The 26,841-nt window shown below is 41.1% G+C and overlaps 1 protein-coding gene across 1 annotated transcript in view; it reads right to left on the minus strand.

Moving 5' to 3' along the window:
• Positions 1-23,185, minus strand: part of LOC111159751 (cat eye syndrome critical region protein 2) — a 176,323-nt gene extending 153,138 nt beyond the window's left edge. Inside the window, exon 1 of the mRNA XM_022522335.1 lies at positions 23,060-23,185. Coding sequence (XP_022378043.1) covers positions 23,060-23,185 — 126 coding nt within the window. The remainder of the gene's footprint in view (positions 1-23,059) is intronic.
• Between the last annotated feature and the right edge of the window lie 3,656 nt (positions 23,186-26,841).

Below are 26,841 nucleotides of genomic sequence, written 5' to 3' on the forward strand. Positions count from 1 at the left end.
TGCTCAGCAGGAAGCCTGCTTCTCCCTCTCCCTCTCCCTCTCTCCCACTCCCCTTGCTTGTGTTCCCTCTCTCTCGCTGGGTCTCTGTCAAACAAGTAAATAAAATATTTTTAAATAAATAAATAAAGGAATGAATAAAATAAAAATTTCCTGTTCTTCAAAAGACACTGTTAAGGGAATGAAAAGAAAAGCCGCAGACTGGGAGAAAATATTTGCTCAGTATATCCATCTGATGAAGAACTTATACTGCTAGAGGGGTTGGGAGATGAGCAAAATAGGTAAAAGGGATTAAGAAGTCACAAGGATGAAAAGTACAGCACACTGGATATAGTTAAAATACTGTAATAATGTCTTATGGTGACCACACTTAGAGGGGAGAACACTGATTAATGTACAGAATTGTCAAATCAGTATGTTGTACACCTGAAGTTATTATAACATTGCAGGCCAACTATATTCCAATAATAAAAATGATTTTTAAAAAGAACATACTGAAAATAAATGAAAGACTCACAAAACTCACTATTAAGAGAACCCAAATTTTTTTAAAGATTTTATTTATTTATTTGACAGACAGAAATCACAAGTAGGCAGAGAGGCAGGCAGAGAGAGAGGTAGAAGCAGGCTCTCTGCTGAGTAGAGAGCCTGATGCGGGGCTCGATCCCAGAACCCGGAGATCACGACCTGAACTGAAGGCAGAGGCCTTAACCCACTGAGCCACCCAGGCGCCCCAAGAGAACCCAATTTTTTAATTGGGCATAAGATTTTAAGATATTTCTCTAAGTCTATGCATGGCAAATAAGCATATGAAAAGATACTCAGTATAATTAGTCATTAGGTAAATGTAAAATCAAACCACAATGAAACACCATCACACCTATTAGGACAGATTAAAAAACCAATATTGACAGTAACAAACACTGAATACAGAGGAACTAAAATAGTGCTGGTGGGAATACCAGAACTACAAAAGTGTTTTCAGAAGGTAAACATACACTTACCATATGACTCAATAATCCTATTTCTACCTATGCACACAAATATCTGTACGTGAATTCTGAAGCAACTTTATTCATGACCACCAAAACTAGAATCAATTCAAACATTCTTCCACTGGTGAATGAATAAACAAATCAGATTATCTCCCCAAAACGGAACATTATTTGGCAACAAAAAATAATGAAGTGCTGGTAACATACAACAATGTGAATTAATCTTACACACATTATGCCAAGTAAAAGACACCAGACTCAACAGACTCTATACTGTAGGATGCCACTGATATGATACACCCAAAATTATAGGGATAGAAAATGATATGTGATCACCAAAGGCTAGAGGAAAGCTTAAGGAAAGGAAAGGAGCTTAAGGAAAATTTCCTGGGTGATGTAGTTATTCCGTATCTTGATTGTGGCAGTGGTTATACAACTATGAAAAGTCACAGAAATGCATGCAAAAGGGAAAGGGGGAGGATTTTAATATACCTACATTATACATCAATCAAAAAATTAAAAAAGTAATCTGTTTGGAAAATAATTTGGTTTTTTGGGGGGCTCCTGGGTGGCTCAGTGGAGTAAGCCTCTGCCTTCAGCTCAGGTCACGATCTCAGGGTCCTGGGATCAAACCCCATATCGGGCTCTCTCTGCTCAGCAGGGAGCTGGCTTCCCCCTCCCCTTCTGTCTGCCTCTGCCTACTTGTGATCTCTCTGTCAAATAAATAAATAAAATCTTAAAAAAAAAAAAATTTGGTTTTTTTAAATAAAGTTAAACATACACTTACGTATGCGCCAGCAATTTTATTGCTAGGTATTTACTCAAGAGAATTAAAAACATGTCCACACAAAGACATGTATGTGAATATACTTAACACTTTCACTCATGAATTGCCAAAACCTGGAAACAACCTAAACGTCCATCAGTAGAAAAATGGATAAACTGAGGTACAGCTACATGATGGAATACTATTTAGCAATTAAAAAAACTAACCACTGCATCTTAAGAATCATGCTCACTCCAAGAAGCACAATAGAAAAGAACACAAACTGATGATTATTTATATGAAATTCTAGAAGAGGCAAACTAATCTATAGTAACAGAAAGCAGATCAGTAACTGTCTGACACCAGAGTGGAGGTGGGGGTCAACTGCCCAAGGCTACAAGAAAAAATCTGGAGATGATAAAAATGTTCTGCATCTTGACTGAAACAGTGGTAGTTACAAGATGGATACATTTATCAAAACTCAAACTACAGACTTAGAAAGGATGCCTTTTATTGTATTTAAATTCTAATTCAGTAAGATTGATTTAAAAATTTTGTCAATGACCAATCTGAATATAAAACAATCCCTTTCACAATAGCATAAAAAATACCCCAAAGATATTTCCACATAGATTTAACAAAAGAAGCACAAAACTTAAATTTGGAAAACTACAAACATTGGTCAAATAAATATATAAGTAATAGGGAAAGCATCCCATATTCATGGATTAGAAGACTTAATATCAGTAATATGGTAATACCCCCCCAAACTGATCTACTTATTCAAAGCAATACCTATTAGACTCTGATATCCCTATCCCTGCTGATGTCTTAGTAGAAACTGACCTAAAGGGACCCAAGCACAGCCAAAATGATCCTGAAAGAGAACAAAGGAAGAGGACTCACAGTTCCAGATTTCAACTCAAAGCATTATGAATTAAGATAGTGTAGTATGGGCACAAGGAGACATATAGTTCAGTGAAACACAATTAGAGTTTAGAAATAAACCCACATGTCCATGATCAACTTATTTTCAACAAGGTGTCATGGCTATTCTACAGGGAAAGGATAGTCTTTTCAACAAACCATGCTGGGACAACTGGATAGCCACATGAGAAAGAATGAAGTTGGACCCTTAACCTCACATCATATATAAAAAGTAATACAAATTGGATCAAAGACCTAAATATTATAATATACTACAGATTATAAAACTCTTAGAAGAAAGCATAGAGGAAAAAGTTCATGACCTTGGATTTGGCATAGGATTCTTATATATGACACCAATAGCACGATTTTCAACCTTTTGTTCTTCAAAGGACATCGTCAAGAAAGTGAAAAGGCAACCCACAAATGGGAGAAAATATCTGCATCTCACAGAACTAATAAAGAACTTCTATCTAAGATATATAAAGAACTCCAGGGCTCCTGGCTGGCTCAGTCAGCAGAGCATGCAACTCTTGGTCTCAGGGTCATGAGTCTGAGCCCCATGTTAGGAACAGAGGGAGTTTAGGTTATTTAAAAAAAAAAAAAAAAAAAAAAAAGGGACAGAGCCCAAGGTGGGGCTTGTACTCATAAACCTGAGATAAAGACCTGAGCTGAGATCGAGTCAGACACTTAACTGACCAAGCCATCCAGGTGCCCCAACAACCCAATTTTAAAACGGGTAAAGGATCTGAATTGATATTTCTCCAAGAAAGATATTTAAATGGCCAATAAGCAAATAAAAGGATGCTCAACAGCATTAGTCATCAGGAAATGAGAAACAAGACCACACTGAGATACTACATCATACCAACTAGATGGTAGACTAGAGTCCAATAACAAGACAATGAGTGTTGGCAAGGATGTGGAGCAACTGGAACCTTCACACATTGCTGGTGGGAACAGAAAATGATGCATCCTCTTTGATAGGCAGTTTCTCAAATGATCAAATACATGTACCACATGACTCAGCAATTCCACTCCTGGGTATATACCTCCCCCCCAAATGAAGACATATGATCACACAAAAACTTGTATACCACTGTTCATAGCAGCATATTCATAACTGCCAAAAGGTAGAAGTAACATAAATACCCATTAACAAGTAAATAGAATATAATATCTTCATACAATGGAATACTATTATTCAGCTATAAAAAGGAATGAACTACTGATACTTGCTACAACACTGATGAGACTTGAAAAAATTTGCTAAGTGGAAAAAACCGGTAACATCAGACCACATACCATATGATTCCATTCATCATGAAAACTAAGAAAAAGGGTGTCTATAGAAATCTACTGATAAGTGGTTGCTTAAGGCTGAGGAAGGGGGTAGACAGGAAGGTAGAAGTGGGATAGCCACTTCAGAAGATAGAAGGAGGTTCTTTTTGAGGTTAAGAAAATGTTCTAAAATTGACTGGGGTGATAACAGCACCCATCTGTAAACATAGTAAAGCCACTATATTTTACACTTCAAATGGGTAAATTATGTGGTATTAATTATATCTTAATAAAGCTATTCAACTGTATGTTCAGTAATCACATAAGCACAATACATTGATTTTTTTTATTAACAATTTTACTACCTTATAATTGACTTCAAAATAAATACGGAAGGGGCACCTGGGTGGCTCAGTCACTTAAGCACCTGACTCTTGATTGGCTCAGGTCACGATCTCAAGGTTGTGAGATCCACCCAGCATCTGACTCTGCACTGGGCATAGAGCCTGCTTAAGATTCTTTCTCCCTCTGTCCCGCCCCATCACCTCCCCACATTCATACTCTCTCTCTAAAAAAAGGGGGGAAATCACAAACACATCTTTATTTCATTCCTTTCTCCCAAATGATTCTCAGTTATATTATAATTCAAAAATCGAAATTGAGAAAATAATTTAATAATAATAATAATTTGTTGAAATCTACTGTGCCAGGCCCTCATATGCCTTAGATCATTCAAATCTCATAATAACCCTAAGGAATAAGTGTAGAACTTGCCAATAAAGAAACAGGCTCAAATAGGTTAAGTAGCTAGCTGTGCAGACCTTGAGCACAGCCTGGACTGGAGCCAGTGTTATTCCAATAAACTGCCTCTCTTTTTCTTAGGATTTCACCTAATATACTTTCAGCTTGAAATTTACATCATTTTACCAAATTTTCTTTTAAAAACTATTCCCTTAACAGCCAAACACAATGTGTGAACCAGGATAAAGGCCGGGACAACATATGTAAAAGTCATTGTGCGGATAAATGAAGATATTTGAATGTGGACTGTTTACTAGATACGATTATAGAATTGTTAATTTTCTTAAATGTGAACACACAAGGGGCACCTGGGTGGCTCAGTAGGTTAATTGTTTGCCTTTGGCTCAGGTCATGATCCTGGGATCCTGGGATCAAGGGGTACTGGACTCCCTGCTCTGCAGGGAATCTGCTTCTGCCTCTCCCCGACCCCGAATGGCACTTTCTCTTTCAGTCTTGCTCTCTCAGATACATGGGTGAAATCTTTTAAAAAAATAAATAAATAAAAATAAATAAATAAATGTGAACACACTACTGTGAGCATGCAGAAAAAGGTCCCTATTCTTCAAAAGTATATGCCAAAGTATTTTCTTTTTTTTTTTTTTTTTTTAAAGATTTTATTTATTTATTTGACAGAGAGAGATCACAAGCAGGCAGAGAGGCAGGCAGAGAGAGAGGAGGAAGCAGGCTCCCTGCTGAGCAGAGAGCCCGATGCGGGGCTCGATCCCAGGACCCTGAGATCATGACCTGAGCCGAAGGCAGCGGCTTAACCCACTGAGCCACCCAGGCGCCCCCAAAGTATTTTCTTGATAAAGTATCATCACCATGCCAACTTAAAACATAAAGCTGATGTGGTAAAATGTTAACAACTGGTGAATCTAGAGTAAACATTGTGCAGGGGTTCACTTGTACTTACTTCTCTGAACTTCCCTCGAGATTGAAACTTTTCGAAGTAAAAAGAAAAAGCGAGATCTGAAGCTTTAAAAGACTATTTCATTCTGAATACTGTTATATCATTGTACACTCACTTTAGAAAATTCCCAAGAGGAAAAAACATTTTATAAAATTGTATTCTTACCAGACACTAAAAACGGTTTTGAATCAAACACTTAAAATCCATGAATGAAAACTGAATGCCAACTTAATGTAAAAGGAATGATGGAGGGGTGCCTGGCTGGCTCAGTTGATAGAACATGAGACTCTTCGTATCAGGATATTGGGTTCATACTCCACGTTGAGTGTACCACTTACTTTATTTTTATTTATTTGAGGGAGAGAGCTCTCGTATGCGTGAGAGAGAGCACAAGGGGTGAGGCAAGGGCAGAGAGTAGTAGACTCCCTGCGAAACAGGGAACCCTACAACACAGGATCCTGGGATCATGAGCTGAAGGCAGACACTTAACCAACTGAGTCACCAGGTACCCTGTACCACTTACTTTAAAAAAAAAAAAAAAAAAAAAAGGAATGATGGAATTTCAAAACACCTATTCGGCAGCTATGATGTAATCAATGAACTAAAGAATCCTGCATGGATTAAAATTACTAATGGGTGAAATTCTAATGAAAAACAGGATGTTTACATAGTATTCCCCACCAGGTACGTATTAATTACAAGGGAAAAACAGTAACTTCACAGTGGTGACACCTGGCAGATACCATCTTGAACCAAGTGATCAAAATAATAACAACCAGCAACAATAATGGGACCAACTGGCATCACCGTAACTCCTGATATGATGCACAAAGGACATCACACGCAGTTCCTCAGCATTCCTGCCAAAACCACAGTACCTGAATCTAATCATGAGGGTACATTCAATGAACCCAAATTGAGCAGCAATCAATAAAATGTACTCTTCCCAGAAGGCCAAGCTTAAAACCCATTTCAGATTAAAGGAGCCTAAAGAAACCCAATAACTAAATACTATGCATGATTCTAGATTAAAAACCTGAACCACAAAAATAATTTCTAAAATAATACTATATTAAACATGTGTAATAATATATGAATTATATATATTAATATTATTGGGTAATAGCTGATATATTACCTATAGATCTTATTTAGTATTAATTTCCTGATTCTGATAACTATACTATGATGTATATGAGAGAATGTGAAAGGGTATCAAGTCTGCACATTACTCTCAGAAAGTAAAGGAGATAAATTATTATATAGGTAGAAAGAGTGGATGAACAGATGAATGAATGAAAGGATAATGGATAGAGGAGGAATGGTGGGGAGAAGAGGGAGGTAATGATAGAGCAAATGGGGAACACAGGCCAAGGGGCTCAGGAATTCTTTGTACAAGTCACATATACCTTTTCTGTAAGTTTGACATTATTTAAATATTAAAGAATGTTTAAAAAGTGCCAGCCAGTTGTTAGAGGAGAATGAGAAAACAAAAGTAAATAATTCTTAAAAGATACTCTTTTAAGTATGTCTAAAAGACATACTCTGCATATAATTTAAGTAATAAGAGAAAAAATTGACTTCTCTCACTTCTAAAATGTCATCTTCCTGGGGTGCCTGGTGGGCTCAATAGGTAGAGCATGTGACTCTTGGTCTCAGGGTTTTGAGTTTGAGGCCCATGCTGAGTTTAGGAATTACTTAAAAAATAAATTTAGAAACGGTCTAATGTCATTTTTCCTAACTCTGTGCTCTCTACTGTTTTGCTTAAGACTCCTTTTTAATGCCTGATATTAACAAAAACTTATTTTTCACCTACCTTCCAACAGGTCCCTAAAGAATGTGCACTGGCTATCAGTTTTCCTCTCTCATCAACACTACTGCTCAGTTCCTTTACCAATAAAGGTCTTGACATTTTACTGAAGTCAAATTTTCCAGGTTCAGTTCTGGGTTGTGCCACCTGCTGACTATGTGACCTTGGGCAAATCAGTTCAGGTCTGTGTGCCTCTGTTTCTTCATCTATACGGTGAGATAAAGGTAATGTCTACCTTATGGGGAGTTCAAAACAGATAAATACAACACAATAGCAAAAAAAATGCACAATCTGATTTTAAAATGGCCAGGGGATATGAGTAGACATTTTTCTAAAGACACACAAAATGGCCAACAGGTACTTGAAAAGATGTGCAACATCACTAATCATCAGGGAAATGCAAATCAAAACTATAAGATGTTAACCTGATACCTGTTAGAATGACTTTCATCAAAAAGACAACAAATAACAAGTATTAGCAAGGATATGGAAAAAAGAAAACCTTTTTGCACTGTTGGTTATAATGTAAATTGGTCTAGCCACTACATAGTAAAACAGGATGGAGGTTCCTCAAATGGAACTACCGCATGATCCAGCAATTCTACTTCTGAGTCTATCCAAAGGAAATGAAAACACTACCTTGAAAAAAATATCTGCATCCCATGTTTACTGCAGCATTATTCACAACAGCCATGGCATAGAAGCGATCTAAGGGTCCATCAATGAATGGATAGATAAAGAAAATGTGGTATACACACAAAATGAGAATATTATTCTGAAATTAAAAAAAAAAAAGAAGGATCTTGCCATTTCCAAGAACATGAATAGAACTTGAGGGCATTATGCTCAATGAAATAAGTCAGACAGAGAAAGACAAATAGTGTATGATCTTATTTATGTGTGAAATCTTAAAAAAAGATAAAAACACAGATTAATGTTTAATTATTAAATCAATAATTTATAATACATTTAATTTAAATTTAATTTAATCATAAATTTAACTTAGTTATGGGTTAAATTTAAATGACATTACTATTAATTTAATAATTATTATTAATATTAATAATTAATTAATTAATTAATTAATAATTATTAATTATGTATAAATAATTATTAATAATTATAATTAATAATTTAATAATAATAATCTATCCACCAAACTCACAGAGAATGCATTGGTGACTGCTAGAGGCAGAGTAGGGGTTGGGCAATATGGTAGTCAAAAGGTACAAATTTCCAGTTATAAAATAAATAAGTCCTGGGGATGTTATGTATGGCAGTGACCACAATATACAATACTGTACTGTATATCTGAAGGTTGGTATGAGAGTAGGTCTTTTTTTTAAATAGGCTCCATGCCCAATGTGGGGCTTGAACTCACAACCCTGAGATCGAGAGTTCCATGCTCTATTGACTAAGTCAGCCAGGCCCCCCTAAGAGAGTTGGTCTTTTAAAGTTCTCATCACGGGGTGCCTGGGGTGGCTCAGTTGTTAAGCGGCTGCCTTAGGCTCAGGTCATGATCCCGGGGTCCAGGGATAGAGCCCTGCATCAGCTCCCTGCTCAGCGGGAAGTCTGCTTCCCCCTCTCCCACTCTCCCTGCTTGTGTTCCCTCTCTCACTGTGTGTCTCTCTGTCAATTAAATAAATAAAAAATCTTTAAAAAAATAAATAATAAAATTCTCATCACTAGAAAAAATATCTGTAACTATATGCGGTGATGGATATTAACCAGACTTACTGTGATAATCATATCACAGTATATACAGTATCAAATCATTATGTTGTATACCTGAAACTAATAATGTTATATGTCCACCATACCTCAATTTTAAAAAAGATATAAGCTGATGCATTAGAAACACGTGAAGCCTGCCTAGAGCACCCACTGCCGGCACCAAATTAATAAAATAGAAGATTTAAAAAATGAATGAAGAAAACTCAAAACTTATGACTTCAAATAGAAGGTAATAACAAAAGTCTAATCATTAGAAACACTAATCTGGGGCACGTGGCTAGCTCAGTCAGAAGTGCTTATGACTCTTGATCTCAGGTTCATGAGTTTGAGCCCCAAGCTGGGTGTGGAGATTATTTAAAAATAAAAAACAGCATTATATGTTAATTTTAAAAAATAAAAAAATATAAAACAAAAATTAAAAAAAACAAAAACAAAAACACTAATCTTGGGAAAAAGTTTCTGTTCATGATTGTAATGACAGAAAACAACTAAAAATAACCTCAATGCCCCACAGAAAATTGGCTAAATGGATGAGAGTGCCAATACTTTGAAGCTATTAAAAGTCATAACGTAGAGATGAAAGGGCATATATCATGTAATATTGTTAACTAAGTAAAACAGGATCCTTTTGGGTATGTAAAAGTATGAGCCTACCTTTATAAATATTTAATGTATGCACATAAAGAGAAATAAGGAAGGTGTTAGGTTCTTTGGGGGGCAAGGAATGCAGACTCCCTCAGATGCTTGGAGGTTCCTACAGGATATATGCCAAGGGACTAGAGCTGGAACCTTCCCATTAATTCCTCTAATGCTGAGTGTCTGGCAGTTTCTGCTGCCTCATAAGCACAATTTTTTTGGCTTTTATCATGGCTTCTCACAGTGACCTTTCAGCTTCTTTTCCACACTAACTCGATAATCCTTACATTTCCTAGGTTACACTCTCAAGAATGGGAATTTGATTGACCCAGTTCATCTTTTCTTGCAAGATGTGTTAGATTACTAGCCAGGATATAGATTTACTCGACCCAGGAGGAGAGAGAAGTGGTAAGGGGCTACTAGAACTGCCAGATATCCTCCAAAAGGTTCTGTAGAGCCAACGGGGAGATAAGACAAATAAGCAAAAAATGCCTTCTGTTCTTCTGTAACTTCCATCGGACATGGGGAATGTGTTAGCAGAATACTTATCATTAATACCTGTCTTATTTGTAAATATATGCCCATTCCAAAAGGATCACAGAGTTGCATTAAGTAGCAGTCTTACAGATCATTAAATACTTAACAACCGAAAAACTAAAAACTGAAGTATTCCAAACAATCAAGAGTTAATCAAGAGTAAATCTAAAATTCTAAAGATTAAAAGCATACATTTCTGTGTCTGGATTTTCATTTTACTAAACAGGAAGCTAAAGCACTGAGCAACTAACAGTCTTAGGTGGGGTAACTAGCAGCCCCTTCCCAGTAATTGGAGGGAGAAAGGAAGGATTGCTGGTATAAAACACGGAGTAGAATTTGTAAACAGGCTGGCTTTTCTTTAAATAAACAAACAAAAACAATACTATTAATTGACTCCCTCCGTACAACATTAATGTTAACCATGTAAGAACTAAGATTTCTTTTTGGATTATTCTTGAAAAATCTTTTTAAGTTCCTTCTTTTCCATCATTTTCTTAAGCTTCCTAGAGAACTCTCTTCCTCTCTCATTCCAGGAGAATGCAGCTTTAGCCTCGCTCTTTCTCTTTCAAAGAGGCTTCTCTGAAGACATCTCTGACCTCTTCAAATCACCAACTCAATAGCTGTTTTCAATTGTAATTTTCTTGTACTTCTCTGCATCACTCAGCAATGCAGACCTGGGAGCTGCAGAATCCATCCTGTGACCATGGGAGCACCACTGCCAACTGCTGAACTGTACTCGTCAGAGCTGCCATATCTGCCAGAAACCACATTCCTCCAGACTATGTTCCAGGCTGGTCCAAAGTGTTTTATGCTGCTATTAGTATGACATGCTTTACTTGCAGCCAAAAACATCCTTAACTGATTCAACCTTCTTTATGAGTCCAACATTATTAATCATCTAGTCCTACCCATTCTTCAATAATGCCAGTGATGAATGTCCTTTCCTATTACCACTACCTTCAGCATTTCACTCATTTCCACTCCAATACTTAAACTAGTCTTTCTTCCTTCACTCTGTTCTATCCCAGCTTCCAAGACCAGATTTAATCTAAAATCTTTAGTACACAGGACATTCTCAATCTAAAATTTTGTTGTCATTCTTGTCTTAAAGTTCAACGTCTGAATAAAAACGTTTAACACCAGTGAGCCTGGCATTCAAGGCTTGCTGCAATGTCTGCCTTACTATTTCTCAACCTCATTTTTTATTAGCCCTCTCTAAGAAAAGAACTCTCTGATCTAAGTAGATTTTTCTGACTTACTCAATATGAACCTCCAAAGTCTGCCTTCTCTGGAAAGCATTTTGTTCATGATTACTGCCTGCCCCTGAATTCCTACAGAGTTCATACATTCTATAACTCGTCTGGCACATAACATATGTTTTCCACTATCACTGCTACCCACCCACTTTTTTTTTTTTTTTTAAACATACTGTAATTCCGGAGGGCAGCAGAATAGCAATCTTGTCACGTACCTCTGAAACCTGAATATTAATAACAAAAACAGAACACAGACTGATTGGGATTTGAGATTTTCCTTTTCCTTTTAATTCCACTATTACTTGAAAGAGTTGCAAATTACAGAAATCCACGTACAGTTATGATGGGCTCCATCACTGAAAGTGATGAAAATTTAGTGTTAGGAGGACATTAAGTATCCTCACCATCAATTAGAACATTCCACTCCCAATCCCCAAAGTCCTGTAAAGAGGCCTGCTTTAACAACACAATGGCAAAAGAGGTGAGAGAAGTCTTTCAGAAACAATGTGGGGGGAAAATAATAAATCTGTGTAGGATACTAAACCAAATCAATACCAGTCTAAGAATGGGGGAAAAAAAAGTTAGACCCTTTAATTATGCCAACAGGTGAAATTTTTCTTTAAATCACCTTTCCCCCATATAAGTGTCTCCTGAACAAAGAACTTCAGGACACTGATTATAAAAATTGTCTCCCACACCTAAAAGAATCTGCAAACACAACCTTTCAGGGAGACAGAGGAGACACAATAGGGAATGGGGGAGAGAAAAGATTTACTAAAGAAGTAGATCTGTTAATTTAACACATTTTCTATCAAGCAAATCAACTGTCCTTAAGCCCATTGTTGCTGAAACAATGAACACTCAGGGAAGGGGTGTTCATCAAAAGGAACTGGTCAGGAGAAAAAACACTGTTATAGCCAACCAGACTGCTTAACAGCATTCACAATTACAAGAACTCATTCCATTCCTAGGAATTATTAATTGGAGGTGATTTAAAGGTTCAACATTAAAAACATGAAGTGGTTAGGGCAATTGTAACCCTAACACTTCCTCTATTTTCATGTATTTTTAGAGGTTATGGGGGGGGAGGGACACAGAAGGATGCACACAGTCTGCTATGACAACCATTCACACATTTAATTCAGGTGGCCACATGCCTCAGTGACATATTGCCAAGTCAGGCAGTTACTCTAGCAAACCCACCCTTGGGAAAAAGTAGAACACTGCTCCTAAAGAGTCTGGGCTGTAGAATCAAAGCTAACAGCCTACCATTATAGTATGAAACTTACAAGAACATGACATCGCTTAAAGCCAATCCAATCATAAAAGTCACATGAGGTCAGGGACTTTAAACAGAAGAACAAAATACTGTATTTCATATATTTTTACACAAGCCATATTCCATTTTAAAGGGGTGTGTGAGTAATGATGTGCTGAACAGAGCACCAAACAGAATTATTCTGAGGGGTCATTCGCCCTCCTGAAGGAGAAAACTGCCTTTGGCTGCAAAAGCGACTGACTTCACCTCAACCTATTTATACAGATTCTGGAATTTAATACCCTGATTCAGGCCAGAAATTCCACTTTCCTCCACCACAGCCCAAAATGAACCTAGGACGACAGCAGTAGAATAGCACAACAATGGAGTAGGGGAGAAAAAAACGTGTGGTCAGGCCTTAGGTCCCAGTCAAGAAAGATAAAGAACAAAAAATAAGGTGCTGGATCCCTGCGGGGACCAAACACCACAAGATGGCAAGCAGGGATGCTGAGATGGACACTCGACATAAAAGATACCTTTGGAGGCCACAGACAATGACACCATCTCCCTTGAAGTTCTACAGTATCTTTCTTCCTAGACTTTTACCTCTAAGTCACCATCCATCACAATACAATTTTTGTTCCAAACCAAAACGAAAACCTACTTGATCCATAAACTGTTTCGCCACACTTGCCTACAAGGAAAATGCAGTGGGAGAAATCATGAAAAATACTTAGAGCAACCTCAAGAAAGGTTCTATGATGGGTGTGTTCAAAGGCAAAAATTCTGATGGAGTAATAAACTTTGTATAACGACATACCTTTATGTCTCAGATATGTAAGCATACGCGTGTGCACACACCCACCCCCTCAACTTAGGTCTCACTGAACTTTCAACCTGGTCATAACTAACCACCCCCACTCCCCACAGTTCACCACTGTGCGAGGCTCAGGAGATTTGTCAAGAAAACCCTGTGCCCTGACAGGCAATGGCAGCTCAGAAGCCAGCCTGAGGCTAAATAGCCCAACACCCCTCTTCCCCAATAGTGCCAGGAAGCCAGGCCTTGCCTAAGGGAGGCCTTTCTTTCAGGGATCCAGTTAACCCCACAACACCCTCTCTATTGGTTTACTTCTCTCCTTAAATGACTCCCCAGGATAGAAAAAATATTAAAACCTCTGCTTCCCAGTTTTCTGACATGTGCAATTACTACTGACATGCACATATGCAAGCAACTTTAACTTCCTTCAGCTTTTATAAACCTAAAGCTTTGCATTTAAGAAAAAAAATTACTATTAGAAGGAAAAACTTATCTTCTTCACAGTGTACCTTTTATACAATGAACAACTGAAAAGTCTTCCCCACTTACACCTTACAGCAGTAAATCTCAAATGGAGGTGATCTTTGGGCCCCCCCCCCAGGAGATGATTTGGCAATGTCTGGAGATAATTTTATTTGTCATGACTGGGGATGCTACTGGCATGTAGAGGGTAGAGGCCAGAGATGCTTCTAGACAGCTTAAAATGTGTATGACAGCTTTTCCACAACAAAGACTTATGTGATCCAAAATACCAATAATGCTGAGGCTAAGAAACCCCAAGCCTTAAAGAAACCCACAGAATTCTGAGCTCAATATTATTATCTAACAATTCTTAATTATAAGAATTACTCAAAGACCTTCCCCAAGTTTTTCAATATAAATTAATGTTAGAAGATAATGTAAAGAAGGTATAATAAAAGCACCTAAGGAACAGCATCTATTGAAATACGAAAATACAGAAAGACAACATGGCTTTCTAAAAAGACTCTAATACCAAATAAGAAGAAAGCCACATGCCTGAAGCTACACCTGGATCATTCAAAGTTCAAAGTATGAATGATGTTAAATATAAGTGAAGAAACAGAAGTGAAGGGAATATAACATAACTCAAGACCTTCATCCTCCAGAATTCCTCACAATCTCAAAATACAAAACCTTAGAGTTCAGTTCGAAGACCTTGGAGGTAGTGAAAATATCAATCATCAAGTCCTAAAATCTACTTTCAAAGCAGTGTGTCTGCAGACAAGATTTCCACAGAAAGAGAAGTTCATATAATCCATAAACACATCAAATATGGATTCGTAGCTTTCAAAATTAATTTGTAAAACATGGATCCTAATACAGGTCACAACCTTGACCCTGTAAGTGAGGGCAATGATTTTCTGAATTCATAGTGCTAAGTATGCTGAGAACCATGACCTAGGAAAATCTAAGAATCATCTACTCTAAAATTCCCATTTTATGTATGGGGCATTTCAAACGTATGGAGCAAACCAAAAATCTGCCTAAGATCGTAAATCAAGTTAATGATAGCGGTGGGCCCACAATTCAGGTTTCTGACTTTCTACTTGATTCCTTTTGAAAATATGTTCAATCACATCAATTAGATCTAAAACCATACAGTTAGAAGCTGCACAGTTCTGTCCCCTTGGCTCTGTCCACACTGAATTTTTACCTAAACCAGCTTTTGCCACCTGCAGTGTTCCAGCATTCTGCTAATGCTCCTCACTGTTACTCCTAATACACAACAAGAACCCAGTGCAGAGCCTCTCCTGATCAAAGGGCAGACAGTCCGTTGCACCAAATGGTGCCAAGGTGTATTTTAGGGTATCCTAACTATGTTCCAGAAAATTAAGCAACACTGAACTGAACTTCCGTCATACAGCAAACCAGATGGTAACATGGGCTGTCCTTCAGAGATGAGAGGGTATTGCCCTTTCTAGGACTGTGGAAGCTCCCAACTACCCCACTGATGGTTCACATGGTTGGCAAAGGAAGCTTTCCCTTTCAAAACGTTGGTATAAACAGAAAGGGTGGGGGGGGGCAGCTTGGTGGCTCAGTTGGTTAAGCTATTGCCTTTGGCTTGGGTCATGATCCCGGAGTTCCCGGGCTGAGTCCCCCATTGAGCTCCCAGCTCCACAGGGAGTCTGCTTCTTCCTCTTACCTTCTCCCCTCTGATGCTCTCTCTCTCTCTCTCTCTCTCAAATAAAATAAATAAATAATCTTTAAAAAATTAAAAATAAACAGAAAGGGGATCAAATATTCACTTTTGGGGAGAGAGAAATTTTTAAGTCCTCTCCATGCCCAACGTGGGGCTGAACTCCCATCCCTGAGATCAAGAGTCACATGATGGGGTGCCTGGGTGGCTCAGTGGGTTAAGCCTCTGCCTTCAGCTCAGGTCATGATCCCAGGGGCCTGGGATCGAGTCCCGCATCGGGCTCTCTGCTCAGCGAGGAGCCTGCTTCTCCTCATCTGTCTCTCTGCCTACTTGTGATCTCTCTGTCAAATAAATAAAATCTTTAAAAAAAAAAAAAAAAGAGTCACATGCTTTACTGACTGAGGCAGCCAAGTGCCCCTCACTTTTGGAGACATATATATGATAATGTTCTCTGAGAGAATATTTTCCCCTTTCAGGATTTCAAACTACACCAAGATTTGCCCCTCTGTAATTCACATCTGTGCTTGGGCTTTACCCCTCGGAGAAGGAACAGATCTTGAATCTTTACAAAATATTTATTATCTGGTACCTTACATTAAATAGAATCGTGTCACAAACTACTAATTTTTAAATCATTTTAAATCACAAATCTCCTTCAGTCCTGCTCAAAGGCCATCTTCTCACTGAGGCCATACCTAACCAGCCTTTTTTTTTTCTAACCAGCCTATTTTTAACTACGACAACCTATCCCCTCAACTGGGCCTCCCTATGCCTCCACAGTTTTGTTTTTTAATGTCCTCTGACATACTACTCTTACCAACTCCTTTATTGTCTGTTTCCTTCCACTGAAATGAAGGAAGATATTTTTGTGTTATATTCACATCTGTACCTCCATTATCTAATGCATGATAGATGCTCAAAAATACTTGCTAAGGGGCGCATGGGTGGCTCAGATGGTTAAGCATCTGCCTTAGGCTCAGGTCATGATCTCAGGGTCCTGGGATGGAGTCCTGCATCAGGCTCCTGGCTCAGCAGGAAGTCTGCTCGTTCTACCTACCTCTCCCCCAGCATTCTCTCTCTCTCTGTGTCTTAAATGAATAAATAAAATCTTTTTTTAAAAAATTAATTAAAATAAAATCTTTAAAAAAAAAAAAAGCTTGCTAAAGGAAAGAAATGGAAACAGGGCACTTGGGTTGCTAAGTCCTTAAGTGTCTGCCTTCAGCTAAGGTCATGATCCCAGGGTCCTGGGATTGAGGCCCACATGGGGTTCCCTGCTCAGCAGGGAGCCTGCTTATCTCTCTGCCACTCCCCCTGCTTGTGCTTCCTCTCTCTCTCTCTAATAAATAAATAAAATCATAAAAAAAAAAAAAAAAGACAGGGCGCCTGGGTGGCTTAGTTGTTGAGCATCTGCCTTCAGCTCACGTCATGATCCCAGGGTCCTGGGATCGAGCCACCATGCTCTTCGGGAAGCCTACTTCTCCCTCTCCCACTCCCCCTGCTTGTGTTCCCTCTCTCACTCTGTCTCTGTCAAATAAATAAATAAAATCTTGGAAGAAAGAAAGAAAGAAAGAGTGAGAAGAAGGAAGAAAGAGGGAGGGAAGGAGGGAAGGAGGGAGGAGGGAGTGAGGGGAGGGGAAAAGAAAAGAAAGGGAGGGAGGGAGGGAGGGAGGGAATCATGAACTTGACACTGTACTTAGTTCAGCAGAAGTATTAAAAGGGGGATGCCTGGGTGGCTCAGTTAAGAATCTGCCTTCACCTCAGGTCATGATTCAGGGTCTGGGGATCGAGTCCCACATTGGGCTCCTTGCTCAATCAGGAGCCTGCTTCCCCCCTGCCTGCTGTTTCCCCTGCTTGTGCATATGCGCTAAGTAATAAATAAATAAAATCTGTTAAAAAAAAGTTTTAGAAGGATCTTCTCTACCCCACATTATTAAAAATCAAATATCTCAAGATTTGTACTATGGAGGCTTGGCCATTACTTATAGGCCTAGTCTTTTATTTTAGATAATGAAATCAGAACAGTATGATACAGTAGTAATGGCAAAGAATTTGTTATCAAAGCACCTAAGATCCGGGTGAGAGTCTACCTGGAAGCAACTCAGCCTCTTTATTTCCAATCTCCTTATCTGTAAAATGAGGATTAATTCCTACCTTATAGTGACAGCTAAGGATTAAATGAGATACCACTTGGGGACAGCAGGTTGGCTCAGTTGGTAGAGCATCCAACTCTTGATCTCAGGGTCATGAGTTCAAGCCCCAGGTTGGGTGTAGAGCTTACTTTAAATAAACACAATCCATACAATCAATCAATCAATAAAATAAATGAGGTAACATTTGGAAAAATGTACCAATTACTATGCAAGTGTCATTTATCATTAGGCTATTCCAACCTGTCAAGGTCACAGAGCTAGTTAGTGGAGATTAGAGTAAGAATTCAAGTTTCCTAACTCCTAGTCTAGTGCATTTTGTGTCATAAACTAGGCTTCTGGTTCCCCTATTCAAGGTTAACTCATTCTTTCATCTAGCTCAGGGCTTTTCAACCTTTGTGTGGTTGGGGACCTCTTTCAGAATTTGATGAAAGCAACAGGACCCTCTCCTCAAGCAAACTGCATATATGCACACCAACATTATTAAATCTCCTATAGCCCATCCACAGGCCCAGGCTCAAGAACTGCTGGTATGAAAGATGTACTAATAAGTTACTCTCAGCAATTCTTGGTTCTTATTTTCATGCTGAATAATTTATGCCTTGGGGGCGCCTGAATGGCTCAGTTAGTAGGGCATGGGGCTCTTGATCTCAGGGATATGAGTTCGAGCCCCATGTTGGGTGTAGAAAGTACTTAAAAAAAAATTGAAAATTTTTAAAAAATAAAAATTTATGGCTTGGTAACCTTGATTAAGGGATTGGATCCAAGGAAACACCAAGGGTGCAATTCGGGAATCTGAATTAAAGATACTGGCCCCAGATCATCATGTTCATTAGGTGAGAGACTTTACCTATGAACAACCACAACCAGGAAGGAGAGCCAAGTAAGAAGCAAGTAAAGGATTCAGTACTCAACAGCACAAAGCTCAGGGAAAAGAGTAGGCACTGACAATCAGATTATTTTTACCACGTTGCTAATACACAAACCATCATGACCATTTTCAAAGAGCCACCTAGAGGCACCACAGTCTCTTCTCTAGAGGAAAATATTCCCAAAATGTTTGTGATGGGATTTCTGCCCACAACCCCATACCCATCATGAATAACTCCAGACCAGACTCTTCAAATGACTCCACACTCCCTTCCCTTACTTTGATCAAGACACTACATTTACTGTAAGGAGCACCTGGTAAGGAGGGGAAAAAAAAATCAGCATTAAATCTTTGCAGAGGTCAATTCACCATTCTTCACTTCTCAAATTGGGAAAAAAACTTAACCAGCCTAACCCACTGGAATGTTAAACAATTATAAAATACTTTATTTAAATGAAATGTTTCTGAAATATTAACAGATAATCTTCTGACACAAAGGAATTAGGAGTTTCTTTGGTAATCTCCCAGTTCGAAGTTAAGCACCTAGTTGACTAGGAGCTCTTAATAATACCAACCACTGAATTCAGTTTCATTAACCTCCTGTTGTCCAGCTATACTTCAATCTCCTCCTCTGAAAAATAAAAACAGTACCTAACCTAAGCCACAAATACATTGTGAGCATATTTGGGAATTTCTAAATATGTTAACAGTTAATAGCTTTTATCCGAGTGGAAGGATACAATGTTAACAGTTAATAGCTTTTATCTCTTAGTGGTGGAATTATGGGGGATTTTTAATTCTCTTACCTACATGTGCTATAATTTTCAAGGTTTATATAACATCGGTATTATTTTTCAAACCAGAAATTCTAAACTTAAAGCATTATCTACACATTCACAGATTTTCCATCTGATGATTACAGAATCCCTAAAGAAACCCAGTACACTGAAGGTTGATCAACAGAGCAAAAAGTTTTCTTACGAGAAAAAATAAAACTATCCATGTTTTAGGGACCAGTTTCGTAACTGGGAGATCTTGACCTTTTGCAGAACTACAGCATGAATCCTCCCAGCCCTTCACCTATCTAAGAGATTACTTCACTCTAGATAAATAGAAGCCAAGTCCTTGAGGATTCCACTTCCTAAATTTTCTATAAATCCATGAGTTCAGGCTGGTGATCAAGGATAAAACAAGATCTTTCCCCATAGCTGAAAACTGGTTTCCTAAAAAAGCTGATATACAACTTCTACCACTTGGTATTATGCATCATTTTTACCCTTTAAAGTAGCAGTAAATTAAGATGGTAGGGCCTTTCCAGTCGGCCACACAAATACAATTCAGCATCAGAATTGGTTTTTTGTTTGTTCTGTTTAAGGAGGGTCTTCCATTGTATCATACACTCTAACCAAGGGATTGTTTCTCAAACTGTCAGGACAATAAACTGTTATTTAAAAATCACCTAAGCAAAAAATAAATAATTAATTAATTTGAAAAATTATTTATTTATACTTGAACTAAAACTGATGTTTTCAGGGGCCCTGGGACTCCTTCTAGCGGTTGTGAGTTTGATCCCCATGTTAGGTGTAGAGATTACATACATACATGAATCTGATGTTTTCATTGAGTTTCTGCACTGTCATGTGTCAAATTTGTTAGAAGCCTAAAAAAGACTAATTTTAATTTCTGATAACTACTGAAAACTTTAAGTTACAATTTGCATTAACCATGTAAAAACAAACCTCATGTGAGACGATTACAAGGGAAGAAGTTAAAAAGTCACTATCATCTGTTACCTACCTACTGAACTTCTAGTAAAAACCGTATGGATAATTACAAAAATGTGCATATGGATTCCAAATATTCATTCATGTTGCAAGTATTTCAAACAGCATGCAGTTTAAAAACAGTAGTGTCACTTCCAAGAATCGCTCCAATCAAAAGAGAGATCATCTCAAAGAGCCCAAATTATTCACCTGTAACAATGATTTTTCACTTCTTTTGTTCATACAAATTTGACCTCTTTGATCAGCTTACATTTCCTTAGGAAATATACCAGCTAATACTTAGAAACCACAAGTTTATTTTTTAGAATATAAGTTATTTAAAGATTACTCTAGATAGCTGTAACAATTTAAGGTAAAATTAGTTACCTCTATTTTTCCATCAACAAAATGGGAGTATACGGATTTTGGAAGATGAATTTTTCCACAGTATTTTTAGAATGGGTCCTTAAGCTCTCAACTTGTAATTCAACATCACCTCAATTTTATTATCTTGCAAGGAAGAAAATGGGCTGGGGACAAGTTTATCATCACCCAAGATGGCATAGTCACAAGCAACACCTCCCACAACAGCCACCATTTTGAGCAGCAGGACAGAATTAAACTACTCACGATTTTATACCAACTAAAAGAAAACAGTATTACCAGAATAACCGTTAAACATCTCTTGAATTTAAGCATTCCCAAATAAAAACAGTTATCCTACTAACATTTTTAGTAAAGATCGTGCTTATTACAATTAGGTTCAAACTTTGAAAGCAATCGCTGTGGTGGTAAAATGCCCAAGTTATTACATCTTCCTAAAAACAGAAGCCTACGATTTAATCACATTGCTTTACTCAGCTTCAGGACTAAGAATCGCCAAAAGCCAGAAGGTGGTTCTAGTTTATCCGCCTACATTCTCCCACCGTACTTCTTTCGATCTTTTTATTTTCCAATTTCATTAACTCTGCAACAAGAGTTAAGTTTCAACACTTCATTCATACAAGAAGCAAATGATATTTCCGCAAACAACACTGAATCTAAAAACAAAGGTGAGGCAAAAATCCTAGGAATAAACGAACTAAAATCAATCCAAAAATGGCAGAAAGTAGGATAGGTGGGGGTGGGGAGGCAACAACAACGATTTGTTCCTCGAAAAGAGTAATTCTTATTTTGATTACTCCATTGGCGAACTCATTGGCAGAACTGAAAAGAAAAAAAAATGACCAACAGTTTCCCTTTACCTTTGTCCAAGGCAAAAGGTGGTAAGTCCACTACATATACATTGCCATAGGAGGGCAAGCAATTCAACCTGCCAACCAATCAAATATTTCATACCCCCTTCCAAAAATAAAAATAAAAGAAAGGAGGACGGATGCTTGTAGGGGCTGGGTACTCGTCCGGGCCGTCGTGTACATTCCATTCCTCACACTCCCGCCACCATCCCTGCTACTAGGACCCCCTGATTTTAGTCCGGTTATCACAAAGCCCCGGGTTTGAAAGCACCTTCGGCCTGGCCAGAAAAGCCATCCCTTTACAACACGCCTGCCCGGAGGGATAATGGTGGCGAAATCAACTCAAAGAGCTCCCGAGGTCCCCGCATAAAGAGGGCTGTATGTTCCGAGGAAAGGCGCTATTAAAGAATAACGGAGTCCTAAACTTTCCCTCCGCAGCCTCGGAGCCCCGAGCAAGGGCTGAGCGCCGGGCGGCTCCCCGGAGGAGAGCGCGCCCCCGAGCCCAGGCCCCCATCACCGCCGGCCCGAAGTTAACCCAAAGCGCCCCCGAGAGTCGCGGGCCTCCGGCAGTCTGCAAAGTCCGATTCCCCCTCCACGCGCCCGCCGAAGTGGGGGCGAGCCTCCCCACGGCACGACAGACCCCTCCCCCAACCGGCCGCAGGCAGCCTCCCGGCCCGGTCCGAGTTAATCCAGCCCGCACCCCGTCCCCGCCCGGAGCAGCTGGCTCGTCGCTTCAATGGCACCGGGCAGGGAGCGCGCGCACGCACTCTCCCCACACACTCAGCCTCCGGCCCGAGAAGTCCCGGGAGAGCCGGCCCGGTCCCACCCGTACAAAAGCGCACTCTCCCCCCGCCCTCCCGCCGCCCGCTTCGCCTCGCCCCAGAAGGCGCGGGTGGGCACGGCGGCCACGAGCTAACGTCCCGAGCCCGGACGCCGGCACTTGGCGTCCCCTGCGGAGCCCGGCGCGGCCCCCGCCCGCGCTCCGGCCCTTGAGTGCCTCGTGCCCCCACCTCCGAGCCCTTCCCCTGGCTGCGGACTACCGGCCAAAGTCTCCGCGTGCCCCCCGCTCCCTCCCGCACGGTGCTCCCGGACTCCCGAGGGGGACTGGGGAGAAAGGGGCGCGGGGTGCGCCACCTCGCCCGCTCCTCGCGGCCACTCACCTCGATCTCAAAGTCGGGCAGGCGGAACGCGGTGCGAAAGAGCGAGCAGAAGTGCGCGATGGCCGGGACTTCCCACCAGGAGCGGAGCTCGCCCAGCCCGGCCGCGCCGCCCTCCTCCGGGCACATCTCCCAGGCGCGGCGGTGGCGGCGGCGGCCCCGAACCCCAAGCGCGCCTCGGCGGCCCCACGCTGCCCGCGCACCGCTCGCCCGCCCGCCTCGGACTCCCGCCGCGGCGCAGCGCCTCAGCGCCTCAGCTTCTCGGGCGGGGGTGGCGGCGGCGGCGGCTGTTACTCCTGCTGCTGCCGCCGCTCGGCGAGTGCATGAGCTGAGGGCGGGCGACCCGGGCGGGGGGCGGTGGCTCGGGGGCCCGAGTTACTGAGGCGTCTGCTGCTCCGGCTGCCGACGGGGTCCGCGCGCGCGACCCATCCTGCGGCTGCGGCTACGGCCGCCCCCAGTACCATACAATATAATCATCTCACCGCTGGGGAAAACAGATGGGGCTGGGGGGGCGGGGGGGGGGGGGGCCGAACAGGGGGCCTGGGGGAGGGGCCGCCCACGAGGAGGGGGCGGGGCTGCCCTCACCACAACAACAACCCCCGCCCCCGCTCCCCACCCCCAGTCCGGACAGCTGCAATTGGAAGAGAGGGGGAGGGGAGAGGGAACTGAGCGCCCCAAGAAAGAAGAGGAGTGTGGCTTGAAGGGAGCGAAGTACCCCCCAATCAACTGCCATGGGACTAACTCCGCTTTCCAGGTGTTTGGGACTGAGGAGTTTACTGACTTGGACCAATGAGGACAATAAGGGTCTCTCCCACCCCCAACTTGGCCTTAGTGGTCGCGTCCTTTTAAAGGGCCCGCTGGGTGGTGCTTTCGGTAGGGGCTAGATCCCGAAACACGCACGTGTGAGAGTTCAGTTATTATTGGTGCTGAGAGTATCACTGGAGAACCAGTGGGTTGTGGCCCCCAGAAATGTGAGGCCTGGTGAGATAAAGTGATTTCCACCTGTTCTCAAGCACTTTTATTCCATCCAAGAACGGTGTTCCAAGGAGCTCTAAAGTGGCTCTTCTCTCCAAGGAAAGAAGGTGGTGGGGCTGGTTAAGCTGGAACCAAGTAGGATGGAGGCTGGAGCGCGGCGGGAAGGGTGGGGTAGGGGGAGGCACCAATCAGCAGCCTTGCGCGAAGAGCGACACCCCCCCCCACCCACCCCAGGGAATGGACACGTGTGATCGCCCCAGAGAAGACGGGCTCGGAGCCCTGCAACTGCCCTGGCTGCAGAAAAGCTGCCTGGAAGAGTGCGCACAATGTAGTTAGAAAGCTGGGGGGGGATGGGAAACGGGAGATGGTCTGAGGAGTGTACTCTGGGAGGGGTGGAGATCTGCACGCCCGGGCTGAGGGAATGTGCTCTGGGAGAGGAGTGTTGAGGTGTGTGCTTTAGAAATATTAAATTCTGTAGTACGTTACAATTCTGCTAAGTCCGAAGGAAGAATAAAACACCTCAAAACCAGACGAGCAGTGTGGAAAAACGACAGTGAATGCCCAGAGACTTGTACTGGTCATTGCAGTTAACGTTTTTAGTCATGGGTACTTCTCAATCTTTGAGGGCCTTAGCTGGGTTCTGTATCTGCCTCTGGGTTAGTAAACACTACCCCTGACGCTTCCCCTAAAGTACTCAAGTACTTACTAAGTGACAGGCACAGTTATAAAGTGTCCAGTGGCTAAACCAAAGATCCTCTTGTACCCTGAGCAGTGCAAAATCTGGAGAAAAATGATGAGCGGATTTATGTAATAGATTTTGGAGTGGGCTGTCTGGAACACCCCCCCCCACACACACTTTATTCTGGTCATTTTAATAACCTGTTGTGTTTTCATAAAGCAGCATTTAAGGGAAAAGAAAAGCCAAATTTTTAAAGTATATTTAAATGTATCTTTCATGAGTCAAAATACTTCTAACACTGGCTCCCCCACTGTCCCCTCCTGGCTTGGAAACGGGCCCCAAAGTTATGCAGTTTTGTTCTTTATTACCTGGAACTATTTAGTGATTTGAAATTCATCCTCCAATTCTACCACATGCTTTCTTTCATCTTTGACAAAAATGAACATATATCTAAATGCTCCCAAAGAGCAAAGGCTCCAGTTTTGTGTGTTTATAAAGCACAGCTCTTCTGTAGATATCCTATTAATAGATGAGATGTGAAAGGGGTGACAAGCCACTGTGGAATTAATCACATAAACTGAATTAGCTGTTTTCAGGACTTTCTCTTCCTGTCTTTCTACATTTCCTCACAGGTCAGTTTGACTTTTCCCTCTCTCTTTTTAAAAACAGCTACCGTCTTCGTGTTCGTTTCTAATCCATTATATCCTGACTGTTCTTTCTCCAGTTTCTTTTTCCTAGTTCTCCCTCTGTCTTCTCATTTTTGCCTGTATCTTTTATCGTTATTTAACCTTTTTTTACCTTGCCTCTCGATTGTCCCTGCCAGCCAGCCAAGTAATAATAGTACCTAGAATGTGAACAGCACCAGGAAGCAGAAAGGGGAGAAGATGTGGTTACTCCAATAAGTTTGAGTACTGGTTACAACCCCCCCCCCCCACCCTCCCCGCCCCTTAGCTGGAAGGCTATTCTATTGTCCTCTTCCCTCTCCCACACCACTGGCCAGTCCTGTTAATCAACAAAACTGTCCTGGAACTGGAGGTGCCCCCTGGTGGAGGTTAGAGAGTCGTCTATCTCTCTGAGCACCTTTTCCTTCTTCTGCGTTATTTCCCCCTGCACCGCCTTTTTTCCTTCTGAGGATCCGGTCTGAGCTCATATGGATCGGCACACCAACTCCAGACCGGTCTCTTCCTCCCTCCCTCCATCCCTCCCTCCCTGCTCTTTAACACCTTTGGGCGCCTGGGTGGCTCAGTCCTTAAGTGTCTGCCGTCTGCTGTAGTAGTGATCCCAGGACCCTGGGATTGAGCCCTACTTGGGGCTCCCAGCTCAGTGGGAAGCCTGCTTCTCCTCCCTCTCCCACTCCACTGCTTGTGTTGTCTCTCTCTATGTCAAATAAAATAAATCTTTAAAAATAATAAGACCTGTTTCTTTCTGTCCTTCTCTAACTCTAGTTGTGTGTCTGTAGTTTTTTGCTTGGTTCCTCCCCTCGCTGTGCTCTCCCCCAACCCCAGCTTTCACCAACAGTCTGAAACGAGTTCTGGCCCCAGAGCTAAGGAGTCTTAGTATGTCTCTGGTCTGGCTCAAAGTGTGGCCTCAGAGTTCCCTGAATTTGGACTCCAGATAGAGCCTCACATTTGGAGTTGATAGCCTGAGTCTTTGACCCTGTCTTGAGTATTTGTCCCACCATTCCCTTGGGACTTCACTAGCTCAGATTTATTTCTTGGACCCACTTTTGGCCTAATATCCTGGAGTGTGGATTAGGACCTCTGTACCTGTATGTTGGTCACTGGCCTTCTTTCATTTCTCCCTTAATTTCAGAATGGTATCTCTATCTCTCTCTGGCTTTTTCCAGCTTGGCCCATTCTTCCACCCCTGAAACACTGTTTGTATTGGCTTCCTTAGAAATACATACAGCTCAAACTTTCTTTTTCCCTTTCTCTCTCCTGCCTCTTTTCCATTTGTGAGCCTTGCCATTAGCCTCAGATTACCTTGAAAGTGCCGAGGAGTAATTCTCTTTCATATTCGCCACAGCCTTCAGTTCCATATCCTCTCCTAATTAAATGTTTTCCATTTTAAAAACCCCACAATAATTAGTTTGGCTAATCTGTTTTGCTAATTCATTAATGCTGCAAAAAAT

This window comes from Enhydra lutris, unplaced genomic scaffold (genome assembly GCF_002288905.1).
Source record: "Enhydra lutris kenyoni isolate GAN:26980312 unplaced genomic scaffold, ASM228890v2 scaffoldscaffold69, whole genome shotgun sequence".
NCBI lineage: Eukaryota > Metazoa > Chordata > Mammalia > Carnivora > Mustelidae > Enhydra > Enhydra lutris.